Below are 22,745 nucleotides of genomic sequence, written 5' to 3' on the forward strand. Positions count from 1 at the left end.
ATCTCTCAGTTTGAAGTTTCTTTAGAGTGGGCACTGCACCTTATATTTCTCCCATTACACCCAAGACCACCTTGTACAGTGCTCTGCACTCAATAGGCAGTCAGCTTTTCTGAGGTCATTATGGTGTCATGAACAAACCGTGGCTGTAGACCCAAATAACAAGGGTGACTTCTACCCCTTCTCTTTACCAGCTCTGTGGTCCTGGACTTGCTGCTTGATCTCTCAGAACCTCAGTTTCCTCATCTGCTAATTGGGATTGTAATTCTTACTATGATTTTTAAAATGACGATTAAATAAGAAACACAGGTAGAAGGCATTGCCTTGACATTATATTTGCAAAGTGCTTAAGCATTCGCTTGATTTTCTTTTTTTTCTCATTTTTAGTTTATTCTCATTAGATAGGCAAGATGTCCGGGATAATTGGTACCTTATATGATAAAGGTTAAGATTAGATTTTTGTTGTGTTTATGAAATAAATAATAAAAGCTTGGGTGTGATAGGAATTTAGTTATCTCTCACAATGTGCAATTTCAGAAGCAAGGAGTCCTGGGCTTGTTTGTGGTGTCCCATTGTCAAAGTGAATACAAGTTGTTATCTTCCTGCTATGCAGAATGTGGCTTCCATCAGGAATGCTTCAAAGTACAAAATAGCTGCAAGAACACTAGCCATTGCATCTGCTGTCCTGCAGTAAGGAGGAGAAAGTTTCCTCTCAGTTGATTCAGCTACTTCAATGAACCTTCCTGCCAGTTCTGCACAACCCTTGCACTTACATCTCATTGGCCACAGCACAGTCATGTCCTCACATTTAGGTGGGGGTGTCAAACATCTGATTCAACAACGAACAGCGTCTGGCACAAGTGCTTTGTATTTTCCCTAGTCTGATTTCGTGTGCCAGCCATTTTATCTCTGTTTCTTTCACTTCACGGTGCCTGTGGAGTGGCGAATTGATTTCCTCTGTCAACATTTCCCGTGTGTTAGTGGTGGCCGCTGGAGGTACCGTGTCCATATGGTGGGGTTGTCATCTGGGCTGTGACTGACGGGCAGTGACTGTGATTGGTGGGGAGGAACTGCCATCAATTAGCCATGACGGCCTTGGCAGGGCTTGGGTTTTGTTTGTGTTTTTGTATTTTGTAGCTCAACTCCTAGTACATAGTCTTCATTCACAGATGAGGGAAGTAAAACGCTGTGATTTCATACAAACACTGAATCTCCCCGGAGTCATGGTTGTGTGTCCAAAGCAAAGGAAATAGCCCAAGGAAAACCCAGGTGACTCCATTCCGAGGGGCCTGTTTTCTCCCTCAAGGCAGCTTCCGGGGCCTGTTTCCACCCTGGCCTGGGACACTCACGTGGTTCATGACACTGGGTCTGTTTCTCTGGGCGACATCAAAGTGAGGGACAACCTGGACTTCCCAGGGAGTGGTGGCAGCGCCTCCCTGCGCCAACCTCTTGTTGTCACTTTGGTGGTTTAGTGTGACTCCATGGTATGGAGCCCAAGGCCCCCGCGGAGGATGTTGCCACTTCTCTTTTTACGGCATCTTCTCCGTGTCACTTTCTTTTATTTAGATTTAACATTTTTTATTGTCGTTCAAGTACAGTTTTCTGCCTTTCCCCCCTTCTCTGTATCACTTTCAGACACAGGTGTTAGCATCTCACTATGTCCATACTGCATCATTTAAAAAAAAAGAACTCCGGTTTAGGCGCTCGACCGCCCAGTTAGCAGATCTCTCTCGCCTAATTGTGCTCATCCGAGCAGTGAGAAGTGCTGAACCCCACGGTGCCAACATATGTCCTGTGGAAGGTTTGGCTTCCTGCCAGCAGCTGGGCCCTGGTTTTGCTGTGAATAATGGGAACCTCCGCCGCTGGATGCTCTGGCCATTTGTGCAGACCCAGGGTCTGTGTGGAAACCTTCTGTGGTTTTGTAAATCCCATCACCTGCTTGTTTCGTGGTCCTTAGAGGGTAGACCCGTGCTTCTCAAACAGGCAGTCCCCCCTGCCCTTCCCCAAGGTGTCTGGAGACAACTGGGACGGGGTGGGGTGGGGGTGGGGAGAGGTGCTTCGGGCATCTGGTGGGTGGGGGCCATGTGCTGCTGATCACCCTCCACAGCCCGGGGCACCCCCATAGCAGAGAAGTATGCAGCCTGACAGTCACTAGCGCCGAAGATGGAAAGCGTGATGTCAAAGACTCACCAAGTAATGGATGCATTAGTCGAGGGTGACACATTTGTGTCACTTAACTCTTTGGAATGAATCTGTTTGTGTTCCTAATCAGCACTCTAGCTGAGCTGTAAGTACGTTCTGAGTCACTGGTAGGTGGCTTTGCAACCATAAATTATTTCCGAGATGGGCTTTTGTCTCTCTGCTGCAACTCCCAAATTATAGCTCACAGAATGTGAACATGCCTTTTGAGTTTTGTTATGGTAGCAATATTTTCACAGATATTTTTCATAGTTCCCCGAAGTAGCAAATTACCAAGAAGTAAACAAGTAATCATACCTCCTTAAGTCCAAATCCTTTCCAGCCCTGGAGGAAGGGAGGATGAGGGCGGCGTGTGGCAGTGGGAGGCCTCAAGTCATGTGCACAGGCAGTAGACTCGGGCAGGGCGGCTGCTGGTGTGCACGCAGAGACCAGCAGTTCCAAGGTGCTGTTCATCATGCAAAAGATGTGACAGCCGTTTCCATTCAGCTGTGATTTGCATCTCTGCATGTGATTCCCAACCGGCTGCCCTTAAAGTCACCTGGGGAGCTTTTCAAAGTACCACTGTCTGCCGCCCCGTCCCCTAGAAATCCTCATTTAATGTGAGACTGGACCTGGGTGTGAGGATTTGTGATGGGCCCCTTGGTGATGGCGCATGCATTGGAGTCTGGACGCTGTGATCTAGACGTAGCTGGTGCTTTGCATGAGGAACAGCCAGCGTTTCCCTCGGTTTTCAGTGAAGGTCAGGACTGATCGGGGAACTTGGCAGCGAGTAAAGACCTGATACCTGGTGGAAGTCCGTTCCTTTCCTCAGGTTTTAAAAACAGTCCCCTGGCTCCAGCCCGTAGTAGTCATTCGTGTCTCCATAGTAGTTTGTGCGGTGTTACCCTAACCTGCAAGTAAATCAGGAAGTTGGCGATTTCAGGGGGGAAGAGCTTATTTGTGAGTTAGAGAGATGTAGTTTTATGACTGCTGATGTCACCTCTGCCCCGGTGAAAAGAACTTTAAAAACGCAACATAGAGCAACCTTCGTAGGAAACAAGGCAGAGTCATGCCTCCTCCTATAGTGAGAAATTTTCCCCATAGGAACTGTTTTCCAGTAATTATGGCCAGCACAGTCCACAAAGCTGAGGCCACTTTAGAAGAAAATGTACCTTTTCTGTACTTTTATGGGGATGTCTGCAGCACACCTGTTGACAGACGATTATGGGTGTGTTTGGTCCATGTTATAGTTTTAACCATTTACTCTTTGAGTAGTTCAAATTAAAAGATAAAAGCAGGAAACATTCTGGTGATTTTATGCTGTTGCATTCCCAGCTATGTTTGGTTTAAACTTAGTTTGAACATGTAAATTTCGACGATCTATTTCTGCCCTGAGGTGCTGGTCAGCCAGTCAGTACTTACCGAAGATGTTTTGATGCATGGAAAGGCGGCCAGTGTGGAAGTAGGTTATGAAACTCAGACCCAAGGAAAGGATGTGACTCCTTTATTGTGTAGTTAAAACCCCAGAACTAGTGTTTTATGAAAATACTGATTAGGAGGAGAAACAATCTGCCTCTTCCTTGGCTGCCAGCAGTTGGAGAAGCGCTGCCCTGTGGTTCGTAGTTCCCGCCCACACGCAGCTCTGGGCTGGAGTGGCACTTCCCCAGGAGGCCTCTAGGAGCGTCCAGACGCAGGGCAGACCCCACTCCCCCCCAGTGGAGAGTCGTGTGAGCGTCATGCTAGCTCTTCCTGTCGCCTGTGCGTTGCCCTCAAAGTCTTACGTTTGGGTGAGTGGCCGCTTTGTTGAGGTCTGTACCCGCTGGTGGGCTGCTCCCAGTTTTCCTTGTCCGAGCCTTCCCAGTGCTCGACCCTCTACAAACACATGCTGAGTAAGTGGTCAGCCCCACAGGCTCCTCCCTCCTGGTCCTGCCCCCCCAGGGGTAGCCTAGGAGACTGACTGTGTTGAGGACAGAAATGAGAGATGGACCGGTGGACAGAAGCACTGCTCCTGCCTTTAGACACCTCACTGGAGCTCACAGGTCCGTGTCCGTAGGACCCCAAGAAGTTAGAAACATTTTCTTGCTCCAGTAATTGGGTATCATTTCCCACTGCCTGCCTCAGAAAACTACCGTAATTGTGCAATTTAGTGCACTTCAGAAGAACTTATGAGAAGTTGTGAAGTTGGAGCTGCATTGTTTAGCTACCGCCATCAGGGAAATGATAGTCAGATCTATGGGAAGTTAGTCTGGCTGTTTTAAAGATGACTAATAGTTTGTTCTCACCCCGGGAGTGAGCTGGGGGGCAGTCGAATCCTCTGAACTTCATGCTGGAATCTACTTAGTGCATTGGTGCCCTTTTAACATGAAATTAAAAAAAAAAAACCCCACATTCTTAAAGCAAGAGTCCTTGATGGTTTGCCAACTTGATAGTTTCTTATTTCAGAAGTTGGAAGAACATTTGAAATTTAACATCTAACTAGATACCAAATCCACAGGAAAAAAATTACAGTCTTCAGCTTATAAAGGTTCCACTTAAGGTTTTTCGACTTTACAATATGCACGTGGAAAAGCAATACACATTCAGTAGAAACCATACCACAGATTTTGAATTTTGCTCTTTTCCTGGGCTGGCCATAGGTGGTACGATCACCTCTCATGATACTGGGCGGCGGTGGGCACAGCGCCTGTCAGCCCTGCAATCACGAGGGTCAGCCACTGATGCCCTGCAGCGTGCTCTGTTGCCCACGTTTTGTGGATATTGTTTTCGCTTTTGCCTCCCACGGTGCCCATCTGTGTCTCCTTCTTCTGGGGAGAGGAAGAGGAAGAGGAAGGCGATGGCTCTTGAGGCGAAACTCGAAAGAGTGGCCCAGCTGGAGGCCAATGTATTTGTTTTGAGCACATGCACGGTGGGCGGGGCTGAACTTGACATTCTGTAGGTTAGACTTGGCCGATGCGTTCTTGACGTGGCATGCTTCCCGCTCATGATGAATGTATTGGAGGTGACCCCACCAGAGGCTGAGGTGCACCTGCGTAGCAGGGGACATCACACTCATACCGCAGCTCACGAGTTGGTCCGGTCCCATTGTCTTCTCACCACGTTTCTGTTGGGGGGTATCGTGCAGATGGAGCACCGACATCGGAAGAAGGACGCACCGGCACAGGCCAGCAGCCACCACCTGTTCGTGCAGATGAAGAGCCTCATGTGTTCCAACCTGGGCGAGGAGCTCGAGGTCATCTTCTCGCTCTTCGACAGCAAGGAGAACCGGCCCATCAGGTAACCACCCACGGGGCTGCGGCCAGCTTGCTGGCCTGGCGGAAGTGGCGTGGGTCGTTGGCAGGCTTTGGACGAGGGGACCTGCACACCTGTCCTCTGTCAGCCTCAGTGCTCTCACTTGGGAGCCCTGTCGGAGCTTCCTGCCCCCAGAGGCTTCCCTGGGTGTGAGATGGGATGACAGGTGTCGAGGTGCTCACAAAAACTAGAGCGAGAGAAATCTGAGCTTATTAAGAACTGACGGGAAGGATCTGGAATGAGGAAGAGGCTACACCCGAGGGAGAGGGGTACCATGCCTGTGTCAAGGTCTCTGAGAGGAGTCAGGGCCCAGACTGGAGCTCGTAGGCGGGGAGAGAGGGAGAAAAGCGTGTGTGTGCACAACTGAGGTATAGGATTGGGGTTGTTGGAGTTTTTCATACAAAGAAATCAAAACACTTTACATTCTGTGCTGCAGCTGTCTCCTTCGGCTTGCATTTCAAAGGGGCTATTGCACTGTCAGGTGGGAGAACTCGTCTTAGTGTTTAGGCCGTGCACAGGCCGGCCGTGGTGGGTGCGTGTGTTCATTCTAATCCTCCCCGAGTGGGTGTATGTCAGTGAATTGGCCACAGACTGGGAGTTAGTCGGGCCAGTGGAAATAACACAGCTCACTGGCTGACCGATACTTTGCTTCCTGCTGTGTTCCAAAGCCTCATTAACTCCCATTACAAATTTGTTTCGGGGCTAACCCAAGACTGCACTTCATTCTCCACAGAAAATGTGTCTCCTGGGACCTGCATGCGCCCGAGGCCACTGAGCTCTGTGCAGGGCTGCTGTGCGCCCCACTGTGGGCTCCAGCTTTTATCTGAGAAACTAGCACCTGGGGCCTGCTGGGAAAGGCGTGCTCCTGGTGACCGGGTACAGGAGCCTTGTCCTGGCGACTTCATTAAAGTCACTTTCTGCTGGTGCCTTATTCATAGACTTCTCTGGCTTTACATATTTTTCTACCAGCCTACAGCTGAACTCTCTGTTTTGCTTGAAATGGTTTATTGCTGTATAAGTTTTATATTGCCTATAATCACCTTCTTTTGAGTATATCTTTCAATTCTGTCACTAAGAGAATCATGACTAGTGCTATGTTATTGGTGAGGTACTGATAGTTTTTAATGTGTACTCACACCGAACTGTGGAACGTGTTTGAACTTCTCTCCCTCCTCAAGGCACAACATGTCTCCCTTCCCCTCTCACAGGCTCCGCTGTACAGTGTGCTCGTGCCAGGGCAGTGGAGTCACAGGGCCTGGGTTTGAATCCTGCCTTGGCCGTTCTGTAGCTGGGCCAGTTAATTTTCTCTATTGCTGTTGACTTCTCTGCCAAATGAGGATAATAATAGCACTTTCCTCATGGGATTATTGGAGGGTTAATGAGATAATACCTACATGTCACAGTGTCATGGAGGACACAGCTGATTGGTGAGTGGATCTCAGCTATCAGGGTGATGGCTTTGTAAACACCCAAACAGGAACTAACCTTGAACGTAACAGAGGTGGCATGTGGTGTTTGGTCTAGGATTCTTAAAGAAACGGTGTGCTCTAAGGAATCATCGTTGCTGTTTCAGGTGCATGCTAGTGCAGTTATGTAAGGTGGGGAGAGGCATGCTGATGGAATGCCTTCAGGGAGGTGATTTGCTTTGTAATATTTCAGCATCAGAACAAAAGAGACTAAAAGCAAAGACAGAAGAAATATAAAATTTATTGCTTTGGACTCCTGGGTTATGTATATGGGTTCTCGGTTTTCCTTTTATGATATAGTCTGAATGGCTAATGAATTAGCTGCCTAACATTGGTCAATGTTGCCCATAAAAATGCATGTGGGCAACAAAGCGATGAGGACAGGCATGTTTTAAATCTTTTAAAGAAGACCGGTTTATTAGCCCGGTGGTCGCTCCCCCATGGATGGCCTGGCATCCGTTCCACCTAGGGTGACACCGCCGGGTCCCTGTGGTACTTTTGATAATGTATTGGGCAGAGCCGAAGAGGAATGTTTCCCTAATGGTCTAGGACATTCAGTATTACAAGTGCAAGTATTATGATTTACCTTTACAGTGTAAGCTCTGACTCACAGCAAAATAGGAAACTGGGAGGTTATTAATAATCTGTGGGAGGGAATGACTGATATGCTTCAGCAAAGCCCTGCACCTCCATACGGACCACCGTCCCAGAGACTCTGAATCAGTGCAGGTTCATCACCCCCAAAGGGGAGGCGATTGTCCCCCTTACGTGAAGGGTGTGTTCCCTCGTCCCGCCCCCGTCCTCACTCCCGCCCTCACGGCACAGGTGCATCAGGATAACTGCTGCGTGTCTGCAGCGCGAGGCCTGGCCAGGGATGAGATATGGACCTGGGGCGTGTGGCGGGAGGGATCCAGGCACATGTGAGGAATCGCCTCTGAAACAGAGGAAGGGCCCTGGGGAAGGGAGACGAGGACAGCAGCATGGGCGTAAATGTTAGTGTGGAGGAGAGGCTGGGTTGGAGGCTGGACCTTCTGTAAGCGACGTGGGGAGCCAGATCATCTGCTGTTGGAGGGAGACGAGAGAGTTTGGTGCGAAAAGTGAGTTGCAGGGGCACCGGCCGTGGGCTTTGAGCAAAAGCGCGATAGGACGAGTGGGTCCGGGACAAGGAATGGACTTGCTGAGTACTTTGGGGGCCCTGCCGGCCAGGGGCCCATGGAACTGGAGTGAGCCCGGCTCTGTAGATGCTTTTGCTCAGGGCGTGGGTGTCAGAAGCAGGAGGCAGGTGGTGCTGGAGGCTGGAAGCTCACTGTTGGGAAAGCGAGCAGACGGTAACCTGGTGGAACAGTGAGGAAGTTCAAAGGCATGACAACCATGGCTTCCCCAGGTCTCAGCAGAGGCCAGCATCATCCAATGGCCTTTCCATTTTTTAAGGGACATTAAAGAACTCATGTTTCTTACTGGGACTGTTTTTTCTAAGAACTTACAGAAAGCAGCTGTCGGAGGGAAGAGTTATTCATACTGGGCTAGGAAAACTGCCGATATTTCTGTGTATACATCACAGTCCGTAACCCAGTGTGATTGTTTAATTCTCTGGGTACCGTGCTAGTGTTTCTCATTTTGTACATCACTGACAGTTTATAGTGGTTTCATCACCCGTGTTCAGCGTCCCTTCCGATTGCTTTCAACATTGAAAGAGAGTTGGCGTGGAGCTCTTTTTATAGCGTCATGTTGTGTCACTGACTCGAAGTTGCAGCTGCTCCCAGCAAAGCCTGGCTGCTGGGAGAGCCTGGCTGGCCACTCCCGCGGGGCCTCACCTGCAGGAACAGACACCAACAGAGCCACGTGGGCGCTCGGCGATTCTCCATGGATCGGGGTTATACCACCCATCCACGGGGCCCAGAGCGCTTTCTGCTCCATCTGGCTGGGCAGGGGTCACTGTGGGTGTCGCTACGTCAGTGACCCCCAGTGACCTTCCCTCGTGTCCTTTTTGGCTCCTTCTTCTCCATTACATTCTGTCAGCAGGTACCTGAAAGCCTAGACTGTGGTCACTCGGAAGTTAATTCCATTTCTTGGTGTATTCCCCCTCCGTCACACTTCTGTGTCGCACAGCAGAAAAGCAGATAATTGCTTTGGAGATGTGGTGGTGTCGTTAATGGGAGAGATTTTAAGAAATGGCCCAGGAGGAAGGTCCAAATTAAAACAAAAACAAGCAAGAAATAACTTTATTCATGGGGAGAACACCCGGGGTAGAAGCGAATCCAGCCCTTTTCTCTTGTTATTTTAAGAGCCACGCAGTTCCAATTATTTTTGAAATTGTAAATTACTGCCTTATTATGATAATAAGTGGCTGGAAATTTCTTGTGGCAGAAAGTGAAAACTCCCAGAGTAAATGTGCTCAGAACTGGCTTTATTTTCCCCTTTAGCTCTGCGCACTCATTCAGGCCACTCATCTCTTTTTTATTTAAATAGTGAATAGTGCTGTGTTTTAGAAGGTGACCAGGAGGCTCTTTCCCCTCCCTTCCTGCATCTTAGGAGATGACCAGATTGTTATTTTTTCTGGCAGGATTCTGGTCACCTCTGCCGCCTCCTCTCCTGTGTCTGGGGCCTGGAGGGATAGATTCCCTACAGAATGCATTGCAGTCGCACATACCAACCACCCACAAGGAGTTCTTCAGTGTTCAGTTTATGCAGGAAGATGAGTCAACATTGACACAGGAGTGGTTGGTGATACGTTAGTCCCTTTTCTAAAAATAAAGCTCGAACCTCTTCATTGCCCTCGTGTCCCCAGCACCTTTCAGAGCAGAACGCTTGACCCAGGTGTGCGGAGGTGAGGTGAGGGGATGCCTGGGGCCTGTCCTCGTGGAGACAAGGCACCTAAGAGCAAGTTACTGTCTCAATCTCTCCTCCCACTCCGGTGGGAACATGCTTCCTAATGAACAAGAGAAGCTGGGGGCCAAGTGTGCACCAGAATTGCTTACAGAGTCGTTTCCCGTGGCCCACGTTTATCAGAACTGTGCTCTCAGACCTGTCTCCAGGGGAGCACCTTTTGCAGAAACCGTCACGCTAAACAAAAAGTCAATGGAAGCGGGAGATATATATAGAGCATCTCCTCCCAGCTCTTTCCGTGTACGGGTTTCGGCCTACACGTTAAATAGACCGCATCTTCTTTTCATTTCCGCTGAACATCATTGATTTCTCACTCTTGCTGTTGAATCATTGATGTTCACTCATTCAGCAAATAATTACCGCTGCCCTCGGGTACTGGTCTGGACCTGGGTGTTGGGGAAGGAAACATCGAGGAATGGAACAGGGGAAAAAAAAATATCTGCCCTCCCAGGATTTACCTTCTCCTAGTTAAACCCTATTAAGTTTTAAGTCAAAAGATGTTTTTAGAGGTTAGATTTCCACACCATCTCTCTGTATGGTAACCAATAGGCTAGTCTCGTTTCACAAACGTATTTGCAGTATGCGAAGCAAGGCTTCCTAACCTGTCCGGGGCCCAAAGCTCCTTCCAGACCTATGAAAACTGCAGTCCTGTGCAAAAACAATGCTCCTATTCTTATACACATTCGTATTTGCACAACAGCTCAGGGACTTTGCAGCTTCCTGGTTACAAAAAGGATTTGACCTTGTATAAGTCCATGTGTCTTCCAGGTAGTAAGTGCTATTTAATGATGATTTAATTTTTATTTTCAAAGTTGCGATGAAATAAACTTTCAGTAAGGTGTTGGAATGGAAATTGGATTTTGGCTTTCTTTTTTAAAAACAGAACACCTTTTTGAGATAATAAATGCATGATTTATTACACTTACTGTTTTTGCAGGGCTTGGATCACTTTAGATCTTCATTACTTAGCCTGTTTTTATTTAAGGTTTCTCTGCCTTTACAGACAGCTTCGTGCTGCAACCCCGAGGACTTGCAGTGACCCCACGTTGTTTGCTTTACTTTGGCTGTTCCTCATCACAGAAGCCGTCTCTAACTCAGGGGCGTGGTTAGGAAGGTCAGGACAGGTGCCCTGGAGAGAGCAGAGTGATCCCCGCCCCCCCAACAGAAAGATGTAACGTCTGCAATAATCAGATTACGGAAATTCCCACAAGAATGAGACTGTTTGCCCGGGAGCCCCTGCTTGTGTGCAGATCTGACCTCGTGTGGAGGGATCCTGTCATCATCGCCTACTTTTTGCTGCTTCTCTGAGAAACTCATTTTCCAGGGAAGTTCTTAAATAAGTTCTTTGGACAGAGATGCAGGCAAGTATTTTTCTGAATGTCCAGTTAAACAGCGTAGGTGTTTCTAAGGACTGTACTTGAATTTAGCCTTGGGATTTCTAGGGTCCCAGGTCTTTTCTGAGCATTGTTTTATTGTNGTCTCTAACTCAGGGGCGTGGTTAGGAAGGTCAGGACAGGTGCCCTGGAGAGAGCAGAGTGATTCCCCCCCCCCCCAACAGAAAGATGTAACGTCTGCAATAATCAGATTACGGAAATTCCCACAAGAATGAGACTGTTTGCCCGGGAGCCCCGCTGCTTGTGTGCAGATCTGACCTCATGTGGAGGGATCCTGTCATCATTGCCTACTTTTTGCTGCTTCTCTGAGAAACTCATTTTCCAGGGAAGTTCTTAAATAAGTTCTTTGGACAGAGATGCAGGCAAGTATTTTTCTGAATGTCCAGTTAAACAGCGTAGGTGTTTCTAAGGACTGTACTTGAATTTAGCCTTGGGATTTCTAGGGTCCCAGGTCTTTTCTGAGCATTGTTTTATTGTTTTTCTCAAATCAGCAGTCAGGTCAGGTCAGGCATTTGGTCTGGGGTTAATTAGCACAGACCATGCGAAACAGCAGGTCACCTGTATGGCACTTATTTATAACTTCAGAAAGCACTGCATCCCTTTTTTCCTTGAGCTTTTTCTTCTTCCAGAAAGTTCTGGTCCAGGTAACTTTAGTCTCAGAAAAGAAAAAGAAGTGTTTTTTAAATCATGCTAAGTAGTAAGAAGGAACCAGTCTGGTGTTGGCAGTAGAGTCGCCTACAGCTTAAACGATTGTCTCTGGTTGTATCGTTGCATGAAAACTGAATGCTTTGCTGTCCTGACAAAGCCATCCTGCGAGCTGGTTACTTAGTTGGTTACTCAACTGTTTGTAAAGGGCGCCTGGGCTCGGACGGCCATATTTTAACAAGGACACTGGGTGTCTGTCTGTTCCTTAAACAAACCAAACTGCTGAGGAACCCAGGTCTCCAGGGTCCTCCTCTTTCCGTCAGAGGGGCTCCCGCCCCCACCGCTGTTGCTTCAGGGTTAAAACTATGAGGCTCCTACACAGCCTTATCGAGGAAGACTTTTGCTCGAGGGGTTGCTTTCACTGGTGCCAAGGAAAGACTCTGCCACCTGCCTGTCCCATGGTCAAGAGTAGATGGGGTGATATTAGATGGGGTGAAGTCTTTGGCCTGAAGATCTGAGGTGCTGGTTGCCTGTTTGCTGGTACGCAGGACTGTCATAAAGGACAGGCAGCACTTCTGGCTTCTCAGACCTGGGCGTGGTGGTCAAACCAGCAATCCTTAAACACACCTGGGCCTTTAAACATAAGGAGGGGGTCCGTCCTGACCCGGGAAGTCAGACCCTCCAGGGTCAGGCACAGGCTTTGTGCAGCTGCCAGGAAAATGCTGGACAGCCCAGGCTGGGATCCCCTGGGTGAGAAGCCAGAGGCCTGTTCTGTGTACCACGGAGCATTTCTTTCCTCTTTCTCTGTGCCACAGGGAGCCCACACCCTGGGGCCAGCAGCCAGCTCAGGGTAGGCAGCTCACCTCCCCCAGTTTCCCAAGAGCATCTTGCCTGGCTTGGGGCTGCACCAGCTCCTGGGGGTGTTACAGCAACCATTTATCATGCTGCGTGAGTGGTCCCACTTTGAGTCGTCCTTGGCCACGTGCTCCAGGAAAGAGCGTGGTCTCTGTTCCACACCGATTGTTGGAAGCACCCTACACTATTAGCCAATCAGAAACCATTTGAGAGAATGCAGGAGAAGCATTTAGATGCCCTGGTTTTGTATCTACTGCCTTTTGGGTGGCGGCTCCAGAGCCCTTCTTTCTCCTCTTCTCCCTGGTCCCCGTCTGTCTTCTGGCCCCGTCTGCTCTGGGCTGCTGCTCTGTCTCCCTTTGCTCTCTGCTCAGGGTGGGTTATAAACTACGAGCACAGGAGAGCTGGCCAGTGCAGTTACTTTTCCAGTGAGTTCAGCAGACCGTGCCCATCTACGAACACACATTTGCTGTTTCTGGTTACTGGTGCTTTTGGAGACCATGAATTTATGGCGATGACCTAACTGTCCAGAGCAATTTTAGAGGCATTCTTTGTCATTTTTCGTAGGCAGATCACACTCCTAGCCTCTCACACTGCATGTCTCAGCCCAGGGCACTGCTACCCAGTCGTCTGTCTGGGGTGGAGCACACGTTGGGCAGCTCTCACATACGTTAAGTCACGCGACAGTTTTCCTTCTTTCCGGAGGTGAGCTGTGGGGTGATCACCGAGAATCCACACAGAGAAGTACAAACCCCCTTTGTCCTTGACCTTCCTAATTGCTCTTTGGAGGCAACAGCTTCTACTAGGAACACTCAGTGGGAGAGCCACATGACCCCTCAGCAGGCTGGAGGGACTGTCCCATACCTGTCCCCAGGCCCCCAGGCCCCTGGCTAGGGTTTTTCCTGCGGAGGAGCCGCGCGGTTCCTGAGGCGGGGTGGCAGGGGGTGCTGGGAGCACCCTGTCCCGCCGAGACTCGGGAGAGAAATGGTGAGGGTCTTCAGGTCCCCACCCTGCCTCCCCCGTTGTTTATGTCTCTGGTTAGAACTTGTTCACCCACTGGCTCCTGACACATCCTTCCCTGTGGGATGCTGTTGTGGGGATACCATCGGGGCAGCACTGAGACTGAGCACCGGGCTCCAGCAGGCCTGTGGCTTTGGTTTTTCCTTTCTTCTTTCAGTTTCATTAGTTTTACATTTTTGTTTTATTGAAAATATTTACACTACAAACCCCTCGGTTCACATGGGTGCTCAGTCTTGCTCGTCTGTCTTCTAAGTTCTCTGTTCTTTCCCAGACAGCAGAGCATTATGGGCAAGAGCTGAGACTCTGGGGTCTGACGGTGGATGCTAACGTCCTGGCTCCTTCCTGGACTGACAGTGTCATGGCCAGCTTACCTAAAACCTCCAGGCCGGCACTCCCTCCCCCGCAATGTGGGGATGACGTGGTTCCTGCTGCTTGGGGTGCTCGTGAGAATGTAATGAGAAGATCTGTGCAAACTGTGTGTCCCAGTGCCTGGCACAGGCATGTAGTTACTTGGACTGTTTTTCCCCAGGGACAATGCTGGGCATGCTTATTATTTACATTCTTCTGTCATCATGTGGGTTTCCTCCCATCTTTGTTAAAAGGAGATGGGTCATAAATAATCATTGTAGTCTGCTGTTCTTTGTTTCTAAATAAATAATCTGCCATCGTTGATTTATAACATAAGGGATTATAATGGAATTACACAGAATGCAGGTGGACACTACATTTCTCTGGCTGGGAAATCTCCAGTGGGGGAAGCTGGCATTATGTCGGAAGTCAGATGATTTTTCTCTGCTGGGAATAATATCAACTCTTACTTCTCAGTGTTTCTAGAAGTGTTCTGTTTGCTTACTCATTCGTCGACATTGAAGAAGGATGCCACATCCTTACTGGGAAGCACTATGTCGTGTGAGATTTTGCTCTTGCTACGTGTTTACTCTAATACAGATACAGAATGTGAGGGGAGCCAGGTTCCTCAGCACCATTTGGAATCTCGAGGTGCCGTGAAGTTAATGGGGTGACTCCTGTGTCTGGTCGAGAAACCACCGCCTGAAATGTCTCTTTGGAGAATTTCGTACATTTCTCTCACATAAAGTGAAGGGCATTATGGGCAAGATTGGGGAAGCTGGCAGGGAGTTAAAACTTCCTGATGGTTTGCGTTTTGTCCTGAGGATTGTGTTTGTCCAGTCTCGTCAAACACGAAGGAAGGCCCAGATCTCAGTTAGCAGCTGTGGTGGGAGGTGGAGGCCTGGCTTGGGCCTGGGCCCCGGGGCTCCGGGGCGCACAGGGAAATGGGGAAGCACACACAGACCTTTTCAGGTGGGGCGAGAAAGTGCCACTGATGTAGTAATGGACGTGTGCGCCCATTATAAGAGGGCACTTTCTGAAGTCACAGAAACAGGTTTTGTTTTTCGAGGCTACGCTTTTGACTTGCAGTTGAGAGCCACACATGCCTTTGTGTGTGGCCACAGATGTTTGAGAGAATTTTAGATGTGTCAGAATAAACTATCGTTGACTTGTTCAGTTTTTCCCCAGCCTTGAAGGCATACAGTCTGGTGTTCTCCAAACGTGTGTTGGGGGTGGGGGAAAGGTGTGTTATCCAAAGATTCCAAAAGGCATGGCTATAGGTTTGTATTTTTTTCTCTTAACCATTTGTCGATTAAGTGGTCTCTACATCACCAAATTAAGAAGAGAAAATGATCGAATTTGCATGACAACTTGCCACCAAATAAATTAAAAGACTTTTAAAAAATTGGTCCCAAAAGTTTTCTTTCTCCTTTTAAAGGAAGTCTGGTTTTAAAAATATTACACATGCCTTCTTTCCCCTTAATACCTGTCTCCAACCTATTTTGATGCCCCCTAAAGGCATGCTTCAGCTGAGGGCTGTGTTGTTGGCTCTGCACATACTGATTTTCTTTCTGAAGCAGGGTATGATATAGGATAATACTTGCCTAATCAGGATTCTGTCTAGACTGGTGGGATGAAAATAGGGACAGAGCCACAGGGATTTCTCCCCGAAGCAGAACACGTAAGGAAGCATTGTTCAGCCAGAATATGGATGAGATCTGCAGATACGGAATCGTATTCTATCTCGCCGTTAGCATTCAGGTGCTAATGCCTAGGCTGGCTGTGGACTGTTGTGTGTGAGCCTCGCTGTCGTCTGGCGTTTCAGACTGCCCTGTCAGGGGGTGACACAAATCTGGGCTCCAGCGTTTCAGTGGGTGTTCAGAGGAACATCTCAAAAAGCATAGAGCACTCTGTCCAAGATTCAGGAGAGGGGCAAAGGGTCACTTGTGTTTGGAGCTAAAATAGCATCAATAAACATTGTATACTAGTAGGTGACTGGTGACTAAGAAGCAAAACCAAGGACCAGTGTCACGCTCAGGAGCTCTGACTAGCTGAAGCCAAGTTCTTAAATATTTTGGGAGTTCTTTGTTGGGGAGTAAAATAATTTACTCCTAAGTCATTTTCGTTGAAGAAACTATCCAGGAACAATGTTAAGCCATGGACTGCTGTGAAACTTGCTAAATCAAAATCCCCACCCCTTTCATTCTCCCGGAGGGGGGGAGCCCCTAACTCTGCGGTTGCCTGGGGCAGGGGGGTCCTGGGCTGATGAGGGACTTCCCCCTTGTCTCAGTGTTCTGGAAACAGTTGCTCAGTATTTCTACAGAACAGGGAAAGAATTTGCCCTAGAGCATGCAAATGAAGTGGAGGGTTTTGGATTAATATACGGGATAGAATTCCCTACTTAGCTGTGCACCAGCTCTGTGATCTAGGGCAAGACTGTTCACCATTTCTCAGTTTTCCCATCTATAAAGCAAGTGCAATGTACCAGCTGTCCAAATGGCTCGGTCCAGGTAAAGTCTTTAGCAGAGTGCCCACCCAGTGGTGACTTCCCCCCCAAATCGTATTACCAAACAGTATGATTTTTGAAGCACAAGTCATTCATCCCAAGATGAGTGTGTGAACCTTTCCTTTTAGCATAGCTTAACTTCGAAATGACAGGGAAGTTTCTTTCCCCACGAACAGCCTGCCAGCCCCGTTCCTGGAGTCACAGTGAATGACAGTTGGTTGGGTGACGTTAATTTAGCTCCACATCTTCAGTTGTGTCTGTCACTTCTAACCTCCGCTATGGAATCACACCATATGGGAACCTTAGATTCCTTTGAGAGTGCTTGCAGCGATTTATATTCTCTTCATTTAAACCTCCTTGGCCCCTGCCCTGTGGAGAAAAACGTAGGTAATAGGTGTGGAAATGAGCCCGTAGTATTGGTTGCCCTTTCTCATGGACGAGGTCAAAAAGCAGGCATAGTGTAAGAGAAGGATGGGGTAAGCCAGGGAGTCGAATGTCAGTCTATCTAGATTCAGATCAAAAAAGACAATAAAAGTGTTCTGGAACAGCATTGAGTTCAAATCCATATGTTTCCATGGAGGTCTGAGTGTGGTGCTCACTTCTCCCAGTGGTCACAGGGACATTATTTAAGGCAAAGATCGAGTGGTGAGTAAGCACAGATAGGCACTTGGTCATCCTGGACCTTTCGCTGGCGTCCTCCCTCCCTGTCCCTGCCTGTCACCTGGGCTGAGGCAGTGCTGGCCGGGCCGGAACACGTGCTAACTCTGCGTTCAGAGTGTGGACTGCGTGCTTTTGCCTGAGGCAGCGGGACGTTTGATTTCATCATAAACGCCAGGATGCTGAAGTTGAAAAGTTGCTGGTAGCTAGTAGATTAATTTTTCTTGGGTTGGTATTTTCTTTTCTGAACATAAAGAAATAGTCGAACACATAACGTTGTAGCAAAACAGTGTCCTCGCGGTTTTCTTGACTTGAATTAATGCCTGAGCATTTTGTGTTGGCACTAAATCTGGGTGGTGCTGTGTTTTGAAATGCAAGTTCTGTGGGGAGTTTGAGATTTCCTGTTCTTTTGTGGAACAAAGAAAATTTAAGTTTCATTTCTTGGGCCTTCTTCCCGTGTTTTAGATTGTAGACTTATGAGAGCGTAAAACACCAAGCCTTCCAGGGGGCAGATGGTGCTCAGAGCGACGCTCGTGGGTGATGTTAATGCAATAATGTGACCCAGATGTGGAAAAAAATCCTAGATGGAAAGACACGAAACACATCGGGCCATGTTTTCTCTTTTAGAGCCTTCGTTTCTATTTGTCAAATAATAGTGATATCACTGATCTGGAAACCTGTCCTTTTTAAAAGTTAAAATTTTATTAAGTGTATTTAGGTGGCATTGGTTAATAAAATCATAGAGGTTTCAAATGTACAATTCTATAATATTAAAAGTTAATTTTTGTTTGCCTATATATTCACATTTTCTGCCTTTGCCAGTCCCTGCTTCGCCGGTTTTAGCAGAGGTGAGGCAAAGGCAGTCTCAGCCATGCCTCCGTTTTCCAGTAGCGCTTTTGATGTCCAATGAGTAGCCTAAATAAGTCTGGAGCTTAACCTGGGCTGAAGGGCACCTAGAGGAGCACTAAGTCCTGAACCGTGAATCTATTTTCAAGACGTGAAACTTTACTTTTTCCCTTGCAGTGAGAGGTTCTTCTTGAGGCTGAATAGGAACGGGCTCCCCAAAGCGCCGGACAAACCGGAGCGCCACTGCTCTCTCTTTGTGGTAAGTGGGCGCTGGCGCCCCCTGCAGGAGGCTGAGTCTGCCCGGTGCACTTCATGTTATTTAGGAGAAGCGAATGGCTGAGAGCTGACAGAGGCACTTGCATAAACTCTTGTCAGTGACACGCCAGTTACAGGAGTGCCCAGGATTCTGACACCGGCACCCACAATCACAGCCGTGTGTGCGCTGGAGGTGACCAGCTCAGCGTGGCCTTTGGCATTTAACAGCTACTTAACACGTTTGAAGAATGAGCGGCAGAAGAACGGGTTTCCCTTTCATGGTTATTTGACATCAATAAACTGCAGTGAAGTCCGATACAGTACACGGAGGACAGGACTTGAACCACACGCGTCTGCTACAAAAATGCCACTGAAAATGTCTATGTTGAATTTTTTTGCAACAAACATGTACATTTTATTTAGAAATGTAATATGACAACCTTATAGAAAGTTCAAGAAATCTTCAAAAAGTCAGCAGTCATGTTATGAAACCCAACTCTCATTTTCTTAATGATGGCCTCTAAAAAGAGTTTCAAGTGTTCTCTGTTTACGGGCAATAGTAGTCTTATGGGGAAGTTCCTGTTCGTGTAGTTTGTCATTCCCGTCCCCCAGCCTCTGCCCCTTGGGCCGCCATCAGCTGCTGCTCTGTCTCTGTAGCCCTGTTTCTGGTTCCTTTTGTTTATCAGTGTGTTTTCTTCCTTTAATTCCACGCGTGAGATCCCACTGTAATCGTTTCCTCTGACTCAGTTTCCTCAGCAGGATCCACTGTAGGTCCATCCGTGGTGCCGCAGCCGGCAACGGTGGCACGCAGCTCTTTCCTCTTGCTCCGTTGGTGTGTGCCCACACCTTCCCTGGGTGCTCACTCCTCTAGTGGTGCGCGTCCAGGCGGCCCCGCTGTCTTGGCTCTTACTAGTTATTCTGCAGGGGACAGAGGGGTGTGTGTGTCTCTTTAAAGTAGTGTCTTTGTTTTCTTCAGATAAAGACCCAGATGTGGAGTTGCTGGATCACAGGGCAGCTCTCTTTCGTCTATTATTTGCAAAAATCATGTGCTGTGCCCTTTAAGCTTCCATTCGAGTGAGGAGTTTGCCAATAACTGACTCTCTCTGTGGCAGGATTTGGGGAGCAGCGAGCTGCGGAGGGACATCTACATCACGGTGCACATCATCCGAATCGGTAGGTGGCACAACAGACACTGTGCTGGGAGCCCCTGGGCGGGAGGTCTGTGTCTCATGATCTGTGTGCTGTCTGAATCAGAAAGAAGTCAAAGCAGGACCCGAGGATCACAGAGTTTGGACATTGTTCCCTGGCCTCCCAAATTCACAGGCAGTTCCTACTCACCCAGCTCACAGAGACTCCTTTCCCTCCCCATCAGTGTCCTCCCCTGGCTCCTAGTGTCTCTTCTTGTCCTGTCTGGCTCCCTAACCACATTCGATCCAGAAATTTAGTGTTTGTCTTTGCAAGCTCTCATTTCTGTTCACAGCACAAATCAGATTTTCCTGGGCTGGGTTTCCTGCAGGGCTATGAGCATGACATGAGCTGGCGTGTCACAAAGCACAGGCGCCTTGGCCCCCTGCTCTGTCCACACTTGAGTTCCCCCTGCGAACACCTGTGGAATGAGACAGGCACACCTTGTAGAAAGTGCTTCGGTGTTCAGTCGTTTTCACACATCGAGTGCCCGTTGCCAGCAGGCATTTCACGGCAGAGGAACTGGGTAAAGTGAGGGGTGATGGAGCCGAAACAGGTTTTCCATGACACTCAGCAGCTGGTACTGAGAATGGCTCCCACGGGCCATCCTTGGGGCCACACCACTGGCTTGGGGACATCTCCACAGAGGAGCACCTTGCCGATATCACACCCTGATCTTTCATTTTCATCGTCTTGTGCTTTGTGCTCCGCACAATTATGGAGACTCATGTAGCTGTTCCAACACGACATGAGTCGGGTTGTTGCTAGATTTTCTCATTCTGAAAATCCATTTTCATTTTATGCTCTTTTCGTATTTGAGGGGTAGTAGAAATTTTAAAAAGTAAACTTTTTATTTTGTTCTCATTTTCTCCTTACGAATGAGGGTGTGGGAACACAATTGGGAGGGAGCCTCTCCCAACACTTGCGGGGTGGGGAGGAGCTGGCTGCTGTGTGTCAGACGGGGCTACTCTCCGGGCCCGAGCGGTTTTCCAGTCCAGATGTGCAGTACCAGCTGTTCATGCCAAGTGTGGGTATGGGTGCCCCTACGTGAACGCTGCTAAAACTCAAACGTCACTTTCCAGCACTGAGAGAAGAGTAAGCCACTTTTGCTTTCAGGACTTTTAAAAAGTATCTGCAGGTTTCTGTGGAGAAAAACCACAGAGATCAGGCAGCCCTGTCCTTCACTTACAGGGTTGTTGCCAAGGAAACCACTTCAGTGGCATTGCCCGACACAGGGTGCCTTTCACATCCATGGTGCCTGATCAATGATGACAATTTTCACTGAGATTTTGTGATCATTAGGCTGTCAGAATGGGTGTCAATCAGAAATTACTCCCCCCGCCCCCGCCCCTCCAGCTGTGGTGAGGTGAATGCTTCCCTGAGTTGACTGCAGACTCTGGAATGAGTTGCTGCAATAAAATTAAGATGTGGAGGATTCTTGTCTCTCAGGAGCCAACACTTGCTTTTTCCAGAACATTCCTTTTAGCTGCTTTAGCAGGAAGAGGGCATGCTGACCCTCACTGGTTACTGAGACCAGGACAGTAGCACCTGCCTTGGAATTTAAACCAGGACTTTGGGTTGGAAAAGAGGCAGGGAAAGACGAGAAAGCAATTGCTGCCGATTCTGTCCCCCTGCCCTCCTTCCAGCTCCCTGCGTCCCTCTGTGGCTTTGGCTGGTGGCTAAGTGGTCACACTCACCCTGCTCCTGCCTGCCTTTCTGCTTCGACCTGTCCCTAGAAATCTGTCCAGAACTGGGAACCGTTATTCCTCCTAGAGTTGGGAACGCCAGGGTGGTGGTTTCAGGATGGGAATGGGACCACAGGTTTGGTACCCAGAGCTGTGGCTCCCACAGAGCCAGGAAAGAAGAGTTAAAATCGAGTGTGTGCAGACCTGAGAGGGTGGAGGAGGCTCAGGGTCAGAGATGGCAAGGGACAGTGAGGGACGGTGAGGGACACTGCACTGGAGCACCTTCTCGGCTTGCCCCGAGGGAACACTTCCTGGTCTCCCTCCTTTGTGGTTCTCCTCCAGCCACGCAGGTTTTCTTTGTCCGCAGCTCTAGCCAAAGAGGGTGGGAGATGAGACTGACAGGCGTGTGACCGAGAGACACCTGAGACTGGAGCCGGAAGAGCCCTGGGAACTCTGGGGAGTTTGGGGTTTTTCCTAGTAAACTTCTCGGATGAAGTTACCTAACTTTGAAATACTTCACTCAGAAAGCTCCTAATCACTGTGTCAGCTTGCATTTGCACAGAAATGATTAAGTAAGAAAAAGTACTTTTAAAATTATACTGATAAACACTGGTGTGTACATTTCACCCTGGTACAGTCTGTAACCATATTTCATACAGAGATAAACTAGACTTTTTTTCTGTTTGGGTGACCTACGTTTTAAATTTGTTAACATCAGTTGTGTAAGTAAACAGTATGATTTGCTGATGAGAAAATCCCAGGATGGCTTTGAGAAGTATTGGATTTGCAGATGAAATTTATATGAAACCGTGGGTTGAAATTCTGTCCCATATGACAGCATCAGGCCATGGAAACATGGTATTTAAATGTTACATTTTGTACAACTAATAAGCAGCTGACTTATTTGGACCGTGTTTTAATTTTGATTCCAACTGAGAGAAGGAAAGGTCAGGGGGCTGCTGTTCGTGGGCGTTCCAAGTGGAAGGGGCAGTTCTCTTGTGTCTCCCTCAAATCCAACCCGGGTGGGACCAGGCCGGCCCCTTTCCCCTTCTACCTCGGGTGTGGGAGGAGCCAGAGCAGGGGTGGGAGTGGGGGGCTTCACCCTAGAGGGAAACAACTGGTGCTTCGATCCATGCCAAGAATCCAGAAACCTATGGGCAGATTGTTAAAAAAATGATTTTTCCCCATATTAACTTGCTGTGGTTCAGCTCCAGTGGACTTTCTGGTTTGTGTCTCAAAATAGTCCACTGGTGAATAAATACAGTAATGTATGAGGACAGCATCTCCCCCACGCACTGGAAGGTCTGCCACTGTTCCCACCAGTGCAAATCCCAGGAGTGAACCCCCCACCCCAGAGTCCGCCACCTGCCCAGTCGGGGTCACCCTCAGCCCCGCCCCCTCAGGAGAGGCCCCCTCATTCCAGCGCGCGGCTTCCCTGCTGTGCCTCCAGGGATTCTCAAGCTGCTTCCTTCCAAAGGGGAAATCTTTAAACTAGCTTTTTAAATACGGATACTTTTTAAAATAGAAACACTGTCCT

General features: G+C 48.6%; 1 protein-coding gene across 1 annotated transcript in view; it reads left to right on the forward strand.

Moving 5' to 3' along the window:
- DOCK4 (dedicator of cytokinesis 4) overlaps positions 1 to 22,745 on the forward strand; it is a 314,794-nt gene that overhangs the window by 166,187 nt on the left and 125,862 nt on the right. Inside the window, exons 8-10 of the mRNA XM_037041295.1 lie at positions 5,297 to 5,448; positions 18,261 to 18,342; positions 19,451 to 19,511. Of these exons, the coding sequence (XP_036897190.1) occupies positions 5,297 to 5,448; positions 18,261 to 18,342; positions 19,451 to 19,511 (295 nt within the window). The remainder of the gene's footprint in view (positions 1 to 5,296; positions 5,449 to 18,260; positions 18,343 to 19,450; positions 19,512 to 22,745) is intronic.

This window comes from Sturnira hondurensis, unplaced genomic scaffold (genome assembly GCF_014824575.4).
Source record: "Sturnira hondurensis isolate 20B ecotype Veracruz unplaced genomic scaffold, ASM1482457v3 Scaffold0002840, whole genome shotgun sequence".
Taxonomy (NCBI): Eukaryota; Metazoa; Chordata; class Mammalia; order Chiroptera; family Phyllostomidae; genus Sturnira; species Sturnira hondurensis.